Here is a 17,823-nt window from a genome sequence, read left to right on the forward strand (position 1 = left end):
ATCTAACATCTCGGTCGCTGTGATTGCTCGACGTTGAAGCGAGCATAAATTCTAGAACCGTTCAAGGAACGAAGTGTTCGATTCGAAACATTTCGAAAACACTTCGAACTCGTTCGTCCAGGTTCAACCGTCTCCTCGATGCAGGAAGGTTCGTACGTATATTTCGTTCAAATCGGCAAACGATCGAAAAAGTATTAATCGCATCGCGTTAATCGTTGAATAATCCTCTATATAGAGAGCTACTGATATAATCATTAGTCCATTGCTCGAACGTAATATTTTCTGTTCGTTTTCCTGTCCACGGATTCACGAAAGCGTCAGCAGAAGTGAATCAAGGTGACGGAAAAAAACCGTTCGATCGAAATGATCGTTTCGAACAGTTTTCGAGAGTGAAAGCATCAACTCTATCAATCCATCGTATAGCTGCAAAACAAATAATGTTTACGGCACGCGTGTATATTCCGCTAAACCGCGAGACGTTTGAGTACGCGTACTCGACGCCTCGATCTATAATACTTTCATGTGTTTTACGAGTTCGCGATTTCCTCGGACCCAGTCCCGCCGGAAATCGGTAGTTTACAAATCGTTAATTACACATCTACCTACGCGTGCATCGGTCGCACGGGGGAAATCAAAGGGACCGCTCGAACCGATCCAGTGATTTTCTACATCGAGGAACGAGATCGACGAATAGATCATGTGGAAGTTTCTACATTTCGATGACATGAAAATAGTGGGAAAGGAAAGTCGAGACCGGAAAAGGCCGGTTTTAAAATCGAAAATTATATACGTTGGAAATATTATTGACATTCTAATTTGACAGAATCGATTGTTATCACGCTCGTTATTAATGTGTAGAAAAATTACAGAAGAATTGTTCGTTTGAATCATCAGAATAGGTTGAAGTAGTAAATGTAGAATATATCGTATGGGTTTTAGAACAGGAATAATTGTAAATTTTACATATTATAGTAGTTTGTAGAAAAATTTACTTAGAAATACTTGTTCTTAGTATGTTTCACGAGAATGATGCGTGGAATATGTGGAAATTGTTCGAATACAGCTGGCAAGTATATAGAAATTGACGATTTCGTTGAAGAAGAAATAGTTTAGGGAACACAGAATTACTATTAGAACAAAGAATTGTGTTGTTTATAGAATTCTCAAATATATGATCTTGTATGGAGACAAGCACTCAGAAAATTTACACGGAAAATGTTTGAAAAATTTGTGTTTTTTTGCGAGTAAAAGAGTATACTTGTGGCAGAAGTGTTTTATTATAGGCCATTTTGTCGTTGTTGAAGAACCTATGTCGAAACACGAAATTCGTTGTAAAAGTTTAAAGGGAAGATATTACTTATGAGCATTATAAATTGGGAAACGAATACTCCATACAAATTTGCATTCAATTTATAAAGTATGTTACAGTTTACACATCGTTCAACGACTTTCTTTGCGTTGCATGTGCTTCAAAGTTAAATTTACCTTCATTCCTCGACGTAGAAACATCAATACGAATCGATCAAACAGGTCGGAAAACAGTCATTTACAAGAGTGGTGAAATTTCGAGACGAGTCCTATGCCGATTATTTATACACTGCGTTACATTTTCTAATATTTATGCTACTCTTCCATTTCCCCGGTTAAAGAGAAATTTTGCAAGCAATATGTAACAGATAATTCACGAAATCAATATTTACAAAACCCATATTATACATTATTTAACAAGGTATTTTAACCAGAATGGTAAAACACTCGAAATAATTGTTGTACCAAAGTTGACAGTAAATCCATTCAGCTCACTAATTAATAATAAATTCAACGAATGAAACCAACAATTAACATACTGTTTAATTATTCAAATTTCCGATGGGAATGTGTGTTACCTATGGAAAACACGGTTCAATAAACAACCGACTGGGCACTAACACTGTCAAGAGAGTTACATCGTATTTTAACCAGGGTGTCAAAAGGGCAACAAATATTTGTACAATCTCGACCGTTCGAACGGGTTCGATCTACGTGAACTATACAAAATTAGTCGAGTATCATTTAAATTGTTTTATTGTTGCGGTGGAAAACATGTAACGAGCGGACTGCAATTAATAGGTTTCGAAATCCTCCTCTGCCTGATCAGCTTCATCCATTTGCCTTGTGCAAATTCGACGCTTATCGAAACTATTCGTTAACGAGCTATCGCAGACGGACAGAATTTCGCTTAAACATCATCGCGTAAGATTCATCAACGGTTGTCGTCGGAGTGTGCGTCTAGTCGGTTAAAGTTGTTCGAAACAGAGAAACTCACCTTCGTATCGCGATGCTCACGATGGCTTATACAAATTTCTCACTCGAAAATCTTCGTGAATTCTCGTTCGGGCAATTTATTCGCGATTATCGTGTATTATCGACTTCCATAAGATCACATCCACGGTTTCAAACGCGACTCATCCCAACGTAGTACAAGATCTCTCCCAATATCCATCATTTTTTCCAAAATATATATATATATATATCTAATATTTCCCCAGTGAAAGGAATGATTATTAATTATTCAGCCTCTCCAACACCATCCACTGTATAAATTCGTTAACCCAGTCCCCCCAACGGAAAACTCACGAAGACCGTTTCCTCGAACAATCGAACAAGCTCAAAGCATCCAGCAGTCGATCACCGATTCGTCGTTTCGTTTCGAAGGGTCATGTGACCACGGTAGAAAGGTCCTGGTGTGTGTTCGTTTTGCGTCTATATTCTGGTCCATTTTCATGTTTCGGAACAGTCGGCCTTGGTTTTTGTGCGCGATCACGTGAACGTCTGGTCCTTGCACGAGAGCACCGAACGGTGTCGCAAGGATCATCATCCTCTCTCGTTATCCTGTGATGCCACTGCGTTTTAAAGGAGAACGCAGCCGGATCCTTGCATCACCTCCGAGATGAACATCGGCGTACCGGCGCCTAGGCCGCCGTCAGTCTTCTGGTGCTCGTTCTTGTCGAACTCGCAGTCGAAATAACGACTCTGGAATGTTTATTTCGGGCTGGAGTATTTGTTCGAGAAGGGATCTTGATGAGAAATATTAAAATGCGTATCCAATTGTACCAATGTGGACGGGCAAGCTTTGCCTCGTGTATGAAAATGTATCGCATGGTGATACAATACGATGATATGCAACAGTGATGCTATATCCAACTATATCAACATTAAAACTAGATGACTATATTTTTGGGATGATTTGAAACAACTTTTTCCTTAACAAAAATGTTATCCCAGGCTTTATTAACGAGATATTAACGAAAAACCCTGACCAATAAGAGGGTGTGTCTACTGGCCGAGTTCCCACGGTTGCATTGGCTACCAATCGCAGCGCTCTGTAGACTTAGTAGACTCGCGCTCTAATTGGTCGGGGTTTTTCGTTAATATCTCGTTAACAAAGCCTCGGATAACATTTTTGCTGAGGAAAAAATTGTTTCAAATCACCCCAGGAACCCTTCATTGGCTGAAGTTACAATTCTGAAAATGATATTTCGTATGTTTGTTGTCCTGAAATTTTATTTGATAGGTTGTTGTTTAAAATATTCAGGGGGATCGCACCTGGCAATCTAAGCACCTGCAGTGGTCGCTCATCTTGCAAGTGATGCCCCACTGTTTGGCCACGGCTCTGTAAAACTCCTTGCTCGATTTGTGAAGGATCTGCGGCCCTCTCGTTCTCTTGTTCTCCTCCGATGCCTCGCTGCCATTGTTCTTGTCAGTCTCGTTCTTCTGCGCCTCGGCGGCGTGCTCCAATCGCGTCTAAAATCATGACGAAACGTGGCACTGATTCCCAGCATAATCTTATCTTATACAGATGGAGCAGAGTTATTTCGAGCATTGATTTGATGGTTCTAGTTCAATCAATGCTAAACGATCGTTGAAGGCTACTGAGAACTCGATCCCCTACGGAGAAGATTTAATCGATCTGCCATGGTAAATTATTAATCAGAACTCACGATATCGAAATACACTGTACCCAAATAGATTATTACAAAAAAAAAATATACATCCCTCTTTAATTAATTACCTCCTCCATTTAGTGATATTGAAATCATCCGATAAAGTTGTTCATCCGTTATTATTGCAGTTTATATCGTTTCGAAATAACAATTCGGAAATCAATTTTCTACCGTTCGATACACTTGTTCGTATCTACGTTTCAAATTCGAACATACAGATAATTTGTTTTTTTTTTTGTGTCGTCTGTTATTGGCAAGTTACGCTAAAATGGAACAGTTTCCTATCACAGAGGAAACTGAACGCTCTCAAGGTCATGCCCCCGTTACGCTTGACCACGCCCTATCCCACCGCCCCTTTCACTCGTTCACCGTGATTCGAAGAGAGAAAGAGTAATTGTATGCCTTTCGTTTTTTCTTTTTTCAAACGGACGACTGGAAAGTTTACACGAGACCAATTGATCATTCACCCTTCTCTAGCATCAAGAATAAGATTTACCGTGATCAAAAAAACACATTGTTTGTTTCTCAGTTTCTCGTAGTTTCAACCACCTTCTTGCCGACATTTTCATGGCTACAGAGAGACACGGGTCAAGACAGTTTTAATACCTAACCCTTTGTCCTACGATTTTCTTGACGTCTCCAAACTCCAGGATTACATTGTTGTCGATAGATCCTCAGAAGCGAAAAGAATTCTATACATAGCGCAACTTTTTACAACTTTTTGCGCAACATTTTTACTGTAAAAGTTAAATATTAATACCAGCAACGTGGCATTTCGATCATAACATAACACGTGTTACTTTTTTTTTAAATTGAATTTTGAAAGAAAACTGAAGGTGACCTTGAAAAATCATGAAAAAGAAAAGAGTTGACAAAAAATTTGCTATAATCACGTTAAAGGTCTCTTGATTCGTGGTTCACCCTGTATATCTAGTGGGGACGAATGTTTTTGTGTATTTCGCGAACAACAACCCAAATCTTCTCACCTGTTCGATCACGTGCTCGTACGAGGGGGGCGGGGAGCTCGGTATGGCCGGTTCATTTCTCACCATCAGGCTGTTCGAATCGCCAAAAACCGGTGACTTTAAATTGGATTCCGGTTCGTCGTCCAATTGCAATTGGCTCACGGACAGCTGAACGTTTCCACCGTTCGCCGTCTCCTCCCGTTCGTTCTCGTCGTTTCGTTCCTTGTTGTCTTTCGCGACGACCTCCTTCTCACCGTCTGTCTCCGTTTCCTCGTCCACCTTCTCCGTCTCCTTTTCACAATCCCTGTCCTTCTCCGCCTCGCTGTCCGCCTCTTTCTCCTTGTCCTTCTCTTTGTCCTTCTCGTCGCTGCTGCGCGACTTGGACATTTTGGAGAACGGGAACTTGAACGGCGCCAGTTTGATTAGCTTCCCTTTCGTCTTGTCCGTCTGCAAGCCAAAAGACTCGTGGAAACTAATTGGCTTTCGAATGCTTCGTTTGGGAAATTTAATATGTATCTTTTGGATTTTTCGAATTTATACTCTGGTGCTCCGAGGACTGGTGCAAGTGAAATCTCTAATGGCGTGCCACGGTCTGAAACGAAATTCTGGTGTATTCCGGGAGAATCGATGGAATTTATTGTCCACGATCTGAATAATACATCGAACGACTTCGACGGCTCGATATTCAACCCGTATCCAATAAGGACACATGTTCACTGGTCTGTCGGGTCAATTTTCTACCACTGAGTTTCATTCTGCGCGATCGGTAACGGTGAATGTATTTGGGCGAAGTTCTTTTAACCCTTTAACGCCTAGAACCTCGAATCGTTATTTCAAAATTACGACACATATATATATATATATGTGTTGTGTTTTTTTTTATTTTGAAGTCGAAAATATCGATATTAAACCAACCTATTTTTCATATTGTTTAAATTTATTTTTAACCCTTTACGCCTAAATATGTCTTCCGCTAAAGGGTTAAAGAAGAAACAAAGAACGAGATTGAAGAAACGTAGAGAGGAGTGGAAAAAGCAGTTGGTCACAATGTCTAGGGGTTGTGTCCCAGATACATGAATTTCAAATCGCAATCAGTTCTATCTCGTGCCACATTCGACGAAAATTCCAATTAACTCGAAGCTCTACCTTTAATTTCATCGCTCGACGTCACCAAGGTTACGTTTCGTATCCGCTAATTCCTATTCTCCCACCATAAATCCCTAAATAAACCCATAAACATTGACCTGTAAAACCCAACTCAATACAAAAATACCACAAAAACCTGAATAATACAATTCTGTACACTTTGAACAATTCAACCACCGCCCTCCGACCGCTCTCCAACCGAGGATCAATATTTACGGGTGTATCGGGTCAATTCGGCTGACGAGACCACGGGGCCGCCACGAGAACCGCAAAATTATCAAGTTTCTCAAAACGATTCGATCGCGAGAAAACTTTTTTACCAACGGAGAAACGTCAGAGAAGCCCGTCAGGTTGCGGAGAAAGTGGGGAATCCTCGAATAAAAAAATAAACAAGAAAAGAACTAAAAAAAAAGTGGTTCGTTCCCCACACGGACAAGGAGGTCTGTGTATGTGTGTGTTCCGGTGCTGGTGCACCCGGCCTCATCTGTCGTTGACCCACTGGCCGAGTTTCGTGTTATCGGTTGACCTGGCGCAGCTGCAGCTGACTTTAAAGTCGCTGGACTCCTCCAGGAGGTCTGTGCGCCGGCTGACACACACCTAGCGATCCTTCCCCCGTTTCACATGGATCCCCAAACTAGGGGGAATTAGTCGTGGTCCTTCGAAATCCGTGCTCGATCGTGTACAACGATCGATATCGAGGCGACCGTTGTTGTACCGATCCACGACCTCCTAGACCAGTGTCTTAATTGTTTTGAATGTTATATCTCTGTCCATAACCCCCTCTCGATTCGTCGAGTTTCGGTACACCGGACACGTCGGTGTGCAGGGCGTGGAATGTAAAATCGAGGGAGGTAGGGGGTGGTTTGAACTACATTTTCGGTCGCTGGAACGATCATTGGGAAACTGGGACGAGAGACACCATATTTAAAGCGAGACGTAACCATCCAGAGAGATGGACATCTTCTCTGGTGTGTAACCAATTCAGGAATATTATTCGAACATTTTGGCGTCTGTCCATTTGTGCAGGGAGGACCGATTAACGGAACGAACTGTGTTACGGTATGAGTGGATTACGAAGCAGTCGAAAATAAGGGATACGTATTTTTTTTTTATCAGCTGAGACGCGACTTTAGGGGGTGAAACCACCCCTCGGCAACCTTCCCCATGGTTTTTTTTTTCATTTTGATGTTTCATGCAAGATGTCCTGAAAATCGTAGTACAACCCATCAGGTGGTGATTTTACATGCAAAATTAAGTTGAGAAGTAGAGTAACATTTTTCCATTTCAGACTTTGCTTTCGAGATACAGTAAATCCTCGATGAATGTTTGAAAGCTACTCGCCACTGAGAAGGAGAGGTCCCCAGGTGTAACGTTGACTTTTTAATAAGGTTTAGTACAGTGATAGAGCTTGGAATTTTGAGTATTTCTCTTGGAAAGAGTAGGTTTAACTGTGTACCATTGATAACTTAGCCTCGACCGCACACGTCATCCTTTTTAATGGAACGGGAATGCAATCATAGAAAACGGGCATGGAGGGAGATTGTAGGATATGGGGAGGAGGAGGCGCTCTGTTATCGACAAAAGCGCAATTAGGTAGAATACGTCGCGTGGGCGAAGGAGAAACTGAACCTCGCAGCTCGCTACAGAAACGTAACTGGCGGGACGAGCGGAACTGCGGTCGCTAAAAACTTTTTGCGGAAGTTTAACGGACTGGAAATTGAACGAGGAACGTCTCTACCCAGTCTGGTCTTTGGGAAATTCGCTTCTTGAGTTTTGATTGGGCCTCGACGTGCGAGAACTCGACTGAGGTATTGTTGGAATTTTCCGTGAATCGTAAGAGGCTGCGCTCTCTGGGAAGTAGAATGTTAACCCCTTGAGGGGAGAAAAAATGTTCGCACTCTGCCTGTGGAGTATTTGACTTGAAAAACTGGTCAAATGCCAATTTTTAAACTTAATTCAAAGCAAACAGAATGGTTTTGTTTCATATAATATCATTGAAGTGATGTGACCTGACGGTCACTTTTGTGACGTCAAATTGTATACTAAAATTTAAACAAAGGCGGATAGATCCGCTGTTCCCATTTAAGAGATTAGGTGTAAATAATGTGAGATGTGCAATTATCCCTCCATGACCTTCCGTCACCCCCTGGGTCTTTTATGTCTATGCTTACTTTTTTTATCTTATGGGTTTCCAAAAAAACTGAAAATATTCGGGGATACTTCCCAGGGTCTCTACTACAGGAACCAATAGTTTTTAAAGTTGGGTGTTGAAAGATTTTTCTAAATAGCAATCCATTCGTTTTCGATACATTTAACCGCGAAATTTCGCTTGTACTATAAAAGACTCAGAGGGGTCACGGAAGAATAAGACAGTCGAAGTATGAGTACAGTTGGTTTTTATGTATGCAAGTGGAATTGACCAGTGTAGGTCAGACCATGAAGAGATGAATGTGCACGAGCAGGTACAGCGAACCAAAGTACGCGTCATTAGTCAAGTAGAACGTGATCTATTTCTAACCGACACGTGGAATTGGCTTGTACATGGGTTGACGAGTAGCATTTCCCTTTAATTAAGGTTCAGAAATTTATATCGTTCAGTGAAATTCTGTGAGTAGAGTAAGTCCATATGTGGTTAGACAACTATAATAGTATAAATATTTGCTACCATTTAAGGTCGTGCAGATGCAGTCGGTTATTGAATAAGTAGAATCCATTTAATGTAGGTCAACAAGAAGCTGGGCAAGTAGAGTGTGACCGTCTGTGTGCAGACACGAGGACCATCTACGGTTGGATAAATGTTTTTGTTTGAGGACCGAGCAGTGTAACATCACGTAGCTTCAAGTGAAATAACTTTACGGAAGGGCAGACGGCCGGTAAAGCAAACGCGACGTCGGTAGTTTATGTAAATATGTAGTTCAATAACAATTTCGTAGTTAAACGAGCGGAACGTAATCACATCGGATTGCACAAGAATGGTGAGTTACTATCCGATAAATCTATCAAACCGACATTCCACGTATGATCGAGCAAGTAGAATGTGTCCCTGCTTACGCAAACACGTAGAACATTACCGTGTATTGTTAGACAAGTAGAATAGGCCAGTCAGTGGTCGGACAAGCGTTCAACGCCGAATAGGGGAGGTAAAATAGAATTGTACACGGTCTAACGAGTACACAACAACCTCTTTGTACGGATGATGGAATAGCGTAAGACGGTATAACATCAGGTAGAAAAAAGTAGTGTACAGTTGTCACGGTCAGACATTTCGAGAATATTACCGCGGCAAATATAATGATTCGCACATTCGTTCACAGATTTGTAAAACAACAATTAGGTGTCAACACTTTGGTGCAAGTTGTCAATGTCTAGAAGCCTTCGAACACTCATCAAGGGTTTACTATTCTACGCTAAATTTCATATAAGCACACGGATTGTAAATTTCTTTTACTAACAAAATACATCACGACCCTCGTTCACACAGCGACAATACGTTACAAAACACGAAACGATATAAAATATCACAGAGGTCAAATTCACCCCTCGACCATGAAAAATGTACATATATAATCAAGATTTTCAGCGATGCCCGCGAGAAGCAATTAAAATCGCGGCGTGCAGGTTCTCTCATTCGCCGCAGAATTTGTCCAAGAATTAAAAGGGCAAACAAGACCGGGCAACCTTACTCGTTAATCCCACGGCGAAGTCTCTACGAAGGGTTACAATTCAGCCGAGGCTCCATCGCGCTTGAAGTGGAGCAAGGACGCCCGCGGAATTTCTGAATGTCTTCACTAAAAAGCAGGCGAGTGAAAAGACTGTGTGTGTGAGAGAGAGAGAGAGAGAAAAAAGGGTGGGAAAAAAAATAAACACGAAAGGCAGCCAGTCAGTCATTGCGTCTCGTTCTTGCACGACGCAGTTACCATTTCTGTTTAACTTCCGGTTCCTGGAGCCCAGACTAAAAATTCTGGGATTATAGGTTTCTGCTAGGAAAGACGGAGGAATCTACCGAGCAGGGTGGCAATAGGTATAAGCTGAAAGTGCGTGGGGTATGGGGAGGGGAGACATTGCAATGGCCCACTTCGAAGGGATGATACTGCTTCAGGAGTGTCTGGAGCTCAGGCATCGAGGACAAATAACACGTTCGATATTGGCGTAAAGCTCAGGTAGCTTTAAATACGAAGTTCTGGAACTGGAATACCCGAAACTACCCCCGTTTTCAATCGAACACTATTGCTATCACGATATACAGGGTGGTTCATCTAACGTGACCATCTCATTACTCGTAAATTATTGACTGTATGGAAAAATGTTTTAAACAAAAGTTGTATGGTATTAAGAGGAATATATAATGTAATAATGTCACATTTTTTATCAAAATATAACGGTCACCATCAGGTTTTCAAATGGGATGCCTAATGTTTCTTACCTAATTTCGATAAAATTATCAAGTACTGCATGAAAAATATTATATCATATATAGGGTCTACAGTGAACAGTTTGTGAGATATCAGTAAATATTTTTAACAACTTGGTGAGATTCTTCTGATTACAATGATACCAAACATGATATAATTTGTATTTTTAGTAATTGAGGTGATCACGTTAAATGAACCACCCTGTATAAGTACCAATCGTAACTGCTAACGTACCATAAAAAATTCTTTCATGTATAAATTCGAAGACATAAAAGGAAACTAATAAGCATAAGGAAAATATAAAGGAATTCACGACACCAGCTGCCGTATAATGTTCATATCCACAAATGGCCCTTTCCAGCACCCAAGGAAAGCCAAAGTGAGATATCAATTTCCCACGCCCCACTCCCCAGAAAGACATCAAGCGCTTTTCTCAGGCTCTCGGTAAAAGGTGCTCGGGGTCGTTAAGGGGGAGGGGCTGGAGGTAAAGGAAATTTCTTTCGCAGCCTCGTTTTCCCGGGACTCGAAGTAGAAACAGACGTACGCGATCAGACCCCAGAGTAGGACCAGATGTATGGACTTCTAACGAAAGAAGATGAACGTACACGCGCCTACGGGGTAAAGATCCAAGAGAGGGAGACAGAGTGAGAATGAAAGTGGGATGGTTGAGGCTGGTAACGGAAGGGATGGAGCGCGGAACGAGAAAGGGTGGGCCTGGAACGGGGGTAAGAACGGAGAAACTGGGACGAAAGGTGCGAGCCCAGGATGACGGTGCACTAGCTGGGGCCACTGACATGAGACCGTCCACTTCTATCGAGGGGTGTACGGCCATTGAATCCGCTGGATTTTCACCCAACCCCCCACCAAGCGCAACCTACTTTGCCACCTACTTCGGTTCGTTCCACTAGCCTCCTCCCCTTTACCCTGCTATCCCCTATGCCACCCACTGTCGAGTGGTCGTCTTATTTCGACAACCTGTATCCGACGACGATGCTCTCGAACCGAGCAACGATTTAAAATCGCAACGAATCCTTTCCCTCCCATTGCTCCTTCGACGCCTCTCGAACGGATGGGGAAATAAGGGGTTGATTTGCATACCCCGAGCTACTCGGGTGAATTGCTTCGAGTATCTTGTTACGGTAGGCTCTATTCCGAAACTGGATAGAGTTCCTACTACCCAAACGGAAAGTATTTAATTGCAGTTCGGTGAAATCGCCAGTGTTGATCGTTTTTTTTTTTGTCAAGATTACCGCATTGGAAATAGTTACTAAATTCAAGACCGCGCAGTTTATTCTGACCTAGATTCTGGTTCATGGATATTAACCTCTTCAGGCAGTAATATTATTAAGACTGGAAAAGGATTATGTTTTTTTCTTTCTCTGCTGTATATATTTAAAATATATTTATGAATATTAATGATAATCAATTCGCAGATTATCATTTTCGTGTGGTATGGAATTTCTCAGTGAGTGTTTATTTATAATAATATTGATTGTACCTTTGGAATCATGCTTGAATGAAAGAAAAACTGAAATTAATTCGATGAATTTGTTGGCTATTATGACAATTTTCTATGTTTCCATTCATTGATGCTACGATTCCAGTGTGTTTTTCCCTTCAGTTTCCATTTATTCGGTTTTTCCTTAAACACCACAATCTCCGAGTAGTTTCTTACTCCCCCATCCCACGGACGGACTGCTGCCCGAAGGGGTTGCATTGTTTCGAAGACGACAAACACTCCCAGCTTCATATCCTTTCACGCAAGAACTTCCATCCACCATTGGGGTGACTTTTCGTGGGAGTTTTGGGAACAAGGCTGGTTGCATCAGCCGCAATCCTCATCCCGGGGTGACGAGATAATCTGGCGACTTCGGGTGGAAAGTTTATACTGTCAACTATCCAGTAGAAAGCCACGTCCAAAAGGAGCCAGAACGACTTGGTAGACGGTATTTATCGAAAGTCTCGCTGACTCTACGATGCACAGTGTTCCAGAATCAAAATTCAACAGCTCGAATAGTCAAGAACAAATTTCTTCTATTAAAAAAAAATCTAATATCAACTTATTGATAACCATGGAAGGGTTGTTCTATGCGTTATTGTTCTTCTCAGAAAAAAAGTCGATAAAATATTTGTCATTAATTCTACGTAAATATAATCACCAGCTTCAAATTTTTTTATTTCTCTGGATAAATAAGCCTCCTACGAACTGATAAATTTTAATTCTGGACCACGCTTTTCGTATCGATTTTAACGATCCAGAATATTCTGTTCACCCGGTACACGGTCACCCGTGGCCGTATTAATAAACGGACACGGGTACTTTCGCGCGCAATGTGACGCTCGAAGCCCGTGAAATTTTTAACCGAACCTTTCAAACGGAATTTTCAACATCGCGGGCAAAAGGATTGCATTCAGCCGGCGAACAATGAGGCTCGTCGGGTTTACATCGTTTTCATTCGCGAAGTGGAATTTTCGAAACGATTTCGAACCAGTTCAATGTATGTGTGCATGAACGGTGCGCCCTTTTTTTTTATCGAAAACCTTCGGGTTGCATGGTTTATTTATTTTAACAACGCTGCCTGAACGTGTTCTACACCTTTTATTTCTGCACGAAATGCCATCGGAAATTATAAGGGCACTCTTGGATAGGGAAACATTGATTTTGTTCGTGTAGTTCGTTAAGTTTTACCGTATCACCAGATTTACACGATAATCATTCAATTTAAAAATAGGAAAGAACTTTCGACACGTAATTGTTGTTTGACCGATATGACAAGTAGATCAACCACCGTCCCTAGTCAGACAAGCATAACGAAGATTCTCATGGTCAGACAAGGGTATTACTAAAAACAATCTCCATTCAATCCATCCATCTCCACTTCCTGCTCATTTTTACTTCAGTTCCCTGCTTTCATTCTTTCTCAACAGCTCGTTCATCCCCCTCCAGTCTGCTACCAACGATCGTAAAAAATCCCGAACAGTCCACGGGACGTAGACCCCCCAATGCCAATGGTCACGCGTGTAACTCGTGGAACGTGTACAAAAACGATTTCCGATAGGTCAGAAGCGTCTGAGAAATGGTCGCGATTTTCTTATGAGGGCGAAGGGTTGGAGGGTTGGGAAACGAGGGTTGCGGATGGTTGTAATAAATACGAACGACGTCGAACGAGCGATAAAGAGGATCGAGGAAGGAACAGTAAAGGCGAGTTTTATGGACGGTGAGTGGCACGAAATCCACGGAAGAGGGAATTTTCCGTCTGGTGCCGAGAGAGTGCAGGAAGCAATCGGCCCTGTTTTTGAAGATAATGCCCGGTGATAACTGAAGATGAAGAGAAATGACCGTTAACGGAACACGTCGTCGTCACCCCACGATTCACGGGGGAAACTTTACGCGGCACGCGTAATTAACCCCGTTACACGGGGAATTGGACAGACGAAAACTTCCGTCGGCAAGTTCTGCCCGGTGTCCGATTTATTCCCGACATGTACTACTTGCGGATTCTGCGCTCATATCCGGTATAATGTTTAGCGACAACTTTTCCACAGGACATAACTTTCCGAGCCGTTAATCTTTTGTTTTCTTCTCGTGGAACGGTGGACTTGCTGATTCTGAATGTTAACGTATTCCTATTATTAGTAAAAATTTAGGTGAAAATCGTACTTTTTCAGGAAAATTTCCACCATTTTGTTCCTAACCAATATTTCGGAAAACCCCACGTGAAAAAATTACCTTATAATCTAGATATTACATTCTTTGAAACACAAACACATTTTTTGAAAAAGGTCTTATAGTTTATGAGAAAAAAATTCCCAAAGAACACTCTTTTTTCGGCCTCCTGACTGAGCATGACCCTTTAATGTCTCACCCCAAAATTTGTTGTATTAGTCGACAATGTAACGAGATACATCTGTTGGCAGTAACATAGCACGCATTTCCCTGCTGGCGAATCGCACAAATCATCGGAAGGGCGGTCTATAAATATCAAGTGAAAAAAAAGTGTGTTCCGCGGGACGAGTCACTTGAAAAACGATTTAGGTCGCGCGCGGTCCTGTTTCACCGCGTGAAAAATAACCCAATGATCCACCGAAAAATGTGGTCGGCATCGATATACTACTCTGTCGACGCCGGGGATACGTTTACCGTTGATATACGATATTTCGCCGACGCGGCACAACCAGAAGAAAGACGAAGCACAAAGCCGAATTTCGACGGCCGGAAAGGCCGAGTGGATCGTCGAACCGGACAAGTTTTTCGAGACCTCGACATCAATCTCGACAGTATTCGGCTCGGATCCGCGCCGATGAGTGATCCTAAATCGACAAACAAACTTCTGACCCGTCTCGGGTACCAGCCACTCCCTTCGTGCCAGTGCCTTTTAGCGTCCTGCTCGGAAAACGAGGGCTGAAATTGTCTGCCGAAATTGGCAGAAGATATATTTTCTTCTCGAGACGTCCATGTGAATTTCGAAATCGAAGATGCTTCTTACACATCATGCTTGGAAGGGAATTTTAATAATTTTAATCCTTTCTAGGAGCAAGTGGATCACTGGTTTTCGAATGAGAATAAAATACCGAGGAAGTAGAAAAAGATCGTGTGGAGTCAGACATACGGTAGTTTGCTTCGGAGAGTACAAGTGTAGGATAGGTGAAACGCGATTGAAGTCAACTGATATTTAGCATTAAGGAAATTCGTTTTTTCACATTGGTAATAATTAATATTATTACATTGTTTGTTCTCATTTTTATGCACGTCCTTCTATTCTGACGATAATTTTGTACTAAAGGATATTTATTCCATTGATAAATTAATATTCATTGGTTTATAGTATTTGGTGCGAGAGAACAAGTGGAAACCGACTGTCCCTGGTCAGACACATCCACAGGATATAGGGACAAGTTTCTTACAAGTGGCGCGAAAACTGGCAGATTAATATTTATAAGAGGGTGGTTCGTTGAAACACGTGCGTACTTTTATGCACCTGTTGATGTATGAAACTGTGCGGTCGGATTAAAGCGATATCCAGGATTCGGTGGCTTTGTCAAAACACGTTCCGCTACGATCTAACACTTCTCCCCCCTCCGAACAATCGCGTGAAATGTCAAATCGTAAGCCCGGCAAACACGCGAAACGAATGCCTTTGAACCTGACAACGGGCACGGTCGATTTAATATTGACTCGTACTACTTAGATACATTGTTGTCGGCTATACTTGATCGAAATTTTCCCTCGTACTTCGATAACTTGCGGGGATACTCAAACAAAATCCAAGCAATCGACAGTATTACGAAAACACGATCGTTTATTATTCATAAGCGCAAACTTTCGTTAAACAATTCACTCAATCTTTAACTCAATCGAATATCGATCTTGAAACTTTTAAACAACGCCAGGTCGATAACTACCAAAAAGTGAGACCAGTGTTCGTACCCTGACGATCTTACACGTGTAAACACGTGTGAGGGGCGAAGTGGGTCACGAAAAGCAATCAGATTAGTCCTACTAATTGAACGCACAGAGCCTTCTAATTAGCGACGAAATTAGCGGCACATGGAGGCTCGAGTGCCAGCTGTTTCTCGAATAAATTGCAATGTAAATTATACATTATATTATCTATGAAATTTTGGAATATTATAATAATAAATACTATCGATTTTCAATCAGCAAGAAAAGAGACAGACACGTAAGTGTCGGGGAATGGGAAAATTCCATGAACAAAATGGCGCAGCAATGGTAAGCGAGACGCAAGAACACCGTGAAGGACAGAGAGAAATTATCGTCGTACCTTTTTCCTTCTCCTTGGGTCAGCGGAAAAAAGTCAACGACGCAGAAACGTTCACAGGAGTTCGTCGTGGATGGGTGGTGGGGGAAAGGCGAGGGGTTGCTCGACCGAAACGAAGGTCTCAGTGACAGACAGAAAACACTCACACGTGTCATCGAAACCGAAGGTCTGTCGTGATGGATCGGTGAATTGTTTACCGAACGTACACCTTTGTTTTTGTTTATGAAAAAAAACAAGCAAGCTTCCACTAATCGACGATCAATTCGCGTGTAGTTGTATCGAGGGGTTTTAGGTTCTTGTCTCGCAATTCCTTAACTCTTCGTAGTTTCCCACGATTCGTTAACCCTCAATTAAGAACGGCAGGAATCCATACACTGAATATTTGCCAGTTAATTGTGAATGCAAAATAATTCATGGAAACATCGTACCATTCTCTTCCAAGTATGAACTAAATTACCACTGGGATGAACCAAACGAATTTTAAAAATTAATAGGGAACTCAGATGTAACTGCAGTACAATGACAAAATGTTTCTAATCACTCGAAGGAAATACTATTATTCTATAAAGAAAAGTTGCACAGTTAAAAGTGTAATTTAAAAGAAGAAAATACCCTCTGTCATACATACTTATAAAAACCCCATACTTTCCAAGATGATTAAAACAAACGAAGTTCAAGAAAAAAAGAAATGACAGGAACTGTTGCATGACACTACGTACCATTCACATTCCAATACACACACACTACGAAGTGATTACTCCAAATAAATTCCTCTCCCCGAGATTAAAGACAATTTCCGAACTTTCATCGACGATGAATATCATAAAATCAACTCTATCGATCAACGATACAGAACGAACGATCCGATCGAGCCTATCGTTGTCAGCCATCGGCTCTATTGATCGCCAATGTCAACGCACACCAGCGCAGACGGGTGGCGTAGACACACGCGAGGCGGGTGCGTGTCCTTTCGCCGGACAAAGCACGCAGATCGACACCGAGATACTGTTTTTTTCCACAAATTTTCCGATTCGTTCTGTTTTCCCTGCCGCGAAACAACGAACCCGATGCGAGTCGCGAAGAAAATGTCTAATTACTCACGAACTTTAGGCGTACGTGTCGGCCGCGTCGGTGGGATTTGACTTGCTATCTGGAAATCCGGCTGGTCAGCTTCGCGAAGACTTGCACGGGGTGTCGGTGTTCAGACGGCCATGTTGTTCGATATCCACCGCCCTCTGGTCGACGCTCGGCGAACTCACGCGATACCTATCCCCTCCCACGGTATCTACGTCGCTCATCATCATCCCTCTCCCCTTGTTTTCCAACCTTTTGCGCCGTCGTTCTTCGTGTCACGCTGTCGCGCGTTCGAGGAATCGGTTTGCCTTTTTGCGCGCCGCACGAAAACAACCCGTAATGTACGCAACTGGTTTTCAAATTAGTTTCGGCGTCCTATTTATTCACCTGTATTGCAATATACATTATTGTAGAGGGCGATGCGAAACAAATGGGTTCGTAAGTTCTGGGGTTGATAGTACTC

The 17,823-nt window shown here is 42.1% G+C and overlaps 1 protein-coding gene across 1 annotated transcript; it reads right to left on the reverse strand.

Moving 5' to 3' along the window:
- Positions 1–2,685: 2,685 nt before the first annotated feature.
- Positions 2,686–17,447, reverse strand: LOC107191104 (splicing regulatory glutamine/lysine-rich protein 1-like). The gene is made up of 4 exons (XM_015580057.1): positions 17,388–17,447; positions 4,970–5,395; positions 3,586–3,783; positions 2,686–3,012 (listed from the first exon to the last, which is right to left on the reverse strand). Exons 2-4 carry the CDS (start codon positions 5,333–5,335, stop codon positions 2,890–2,892), a joined length of 687 nt encoding a protein of 228 aa, XP_015435543.1. The 5' UTR covers positions 5,336–5,395; positions 17,388–17,447; the 3' UTR covers positions 2,686–2,889.
- Between the last annotated feature and the right edge of the window lie 376 nt (positions 17,448–17,823).

This window comes from Dufourea novaeangliae, unplaced genomic scaffold, assembly GCF_001272555.1.
Source record: "Dufourea novaeangliae isolate 0120121106 unplaced genomic scaffold, ASM127255v1 scaffold221, whole genome shotgun sequence".
NCBI classification, from domain to species: domain Eukaryota; kingdom Metazoa; phylum Arthropoda; class Insecta; order Hymenoptera; family Halictidae; genus Dufourea; species Dufourea novaeangliae.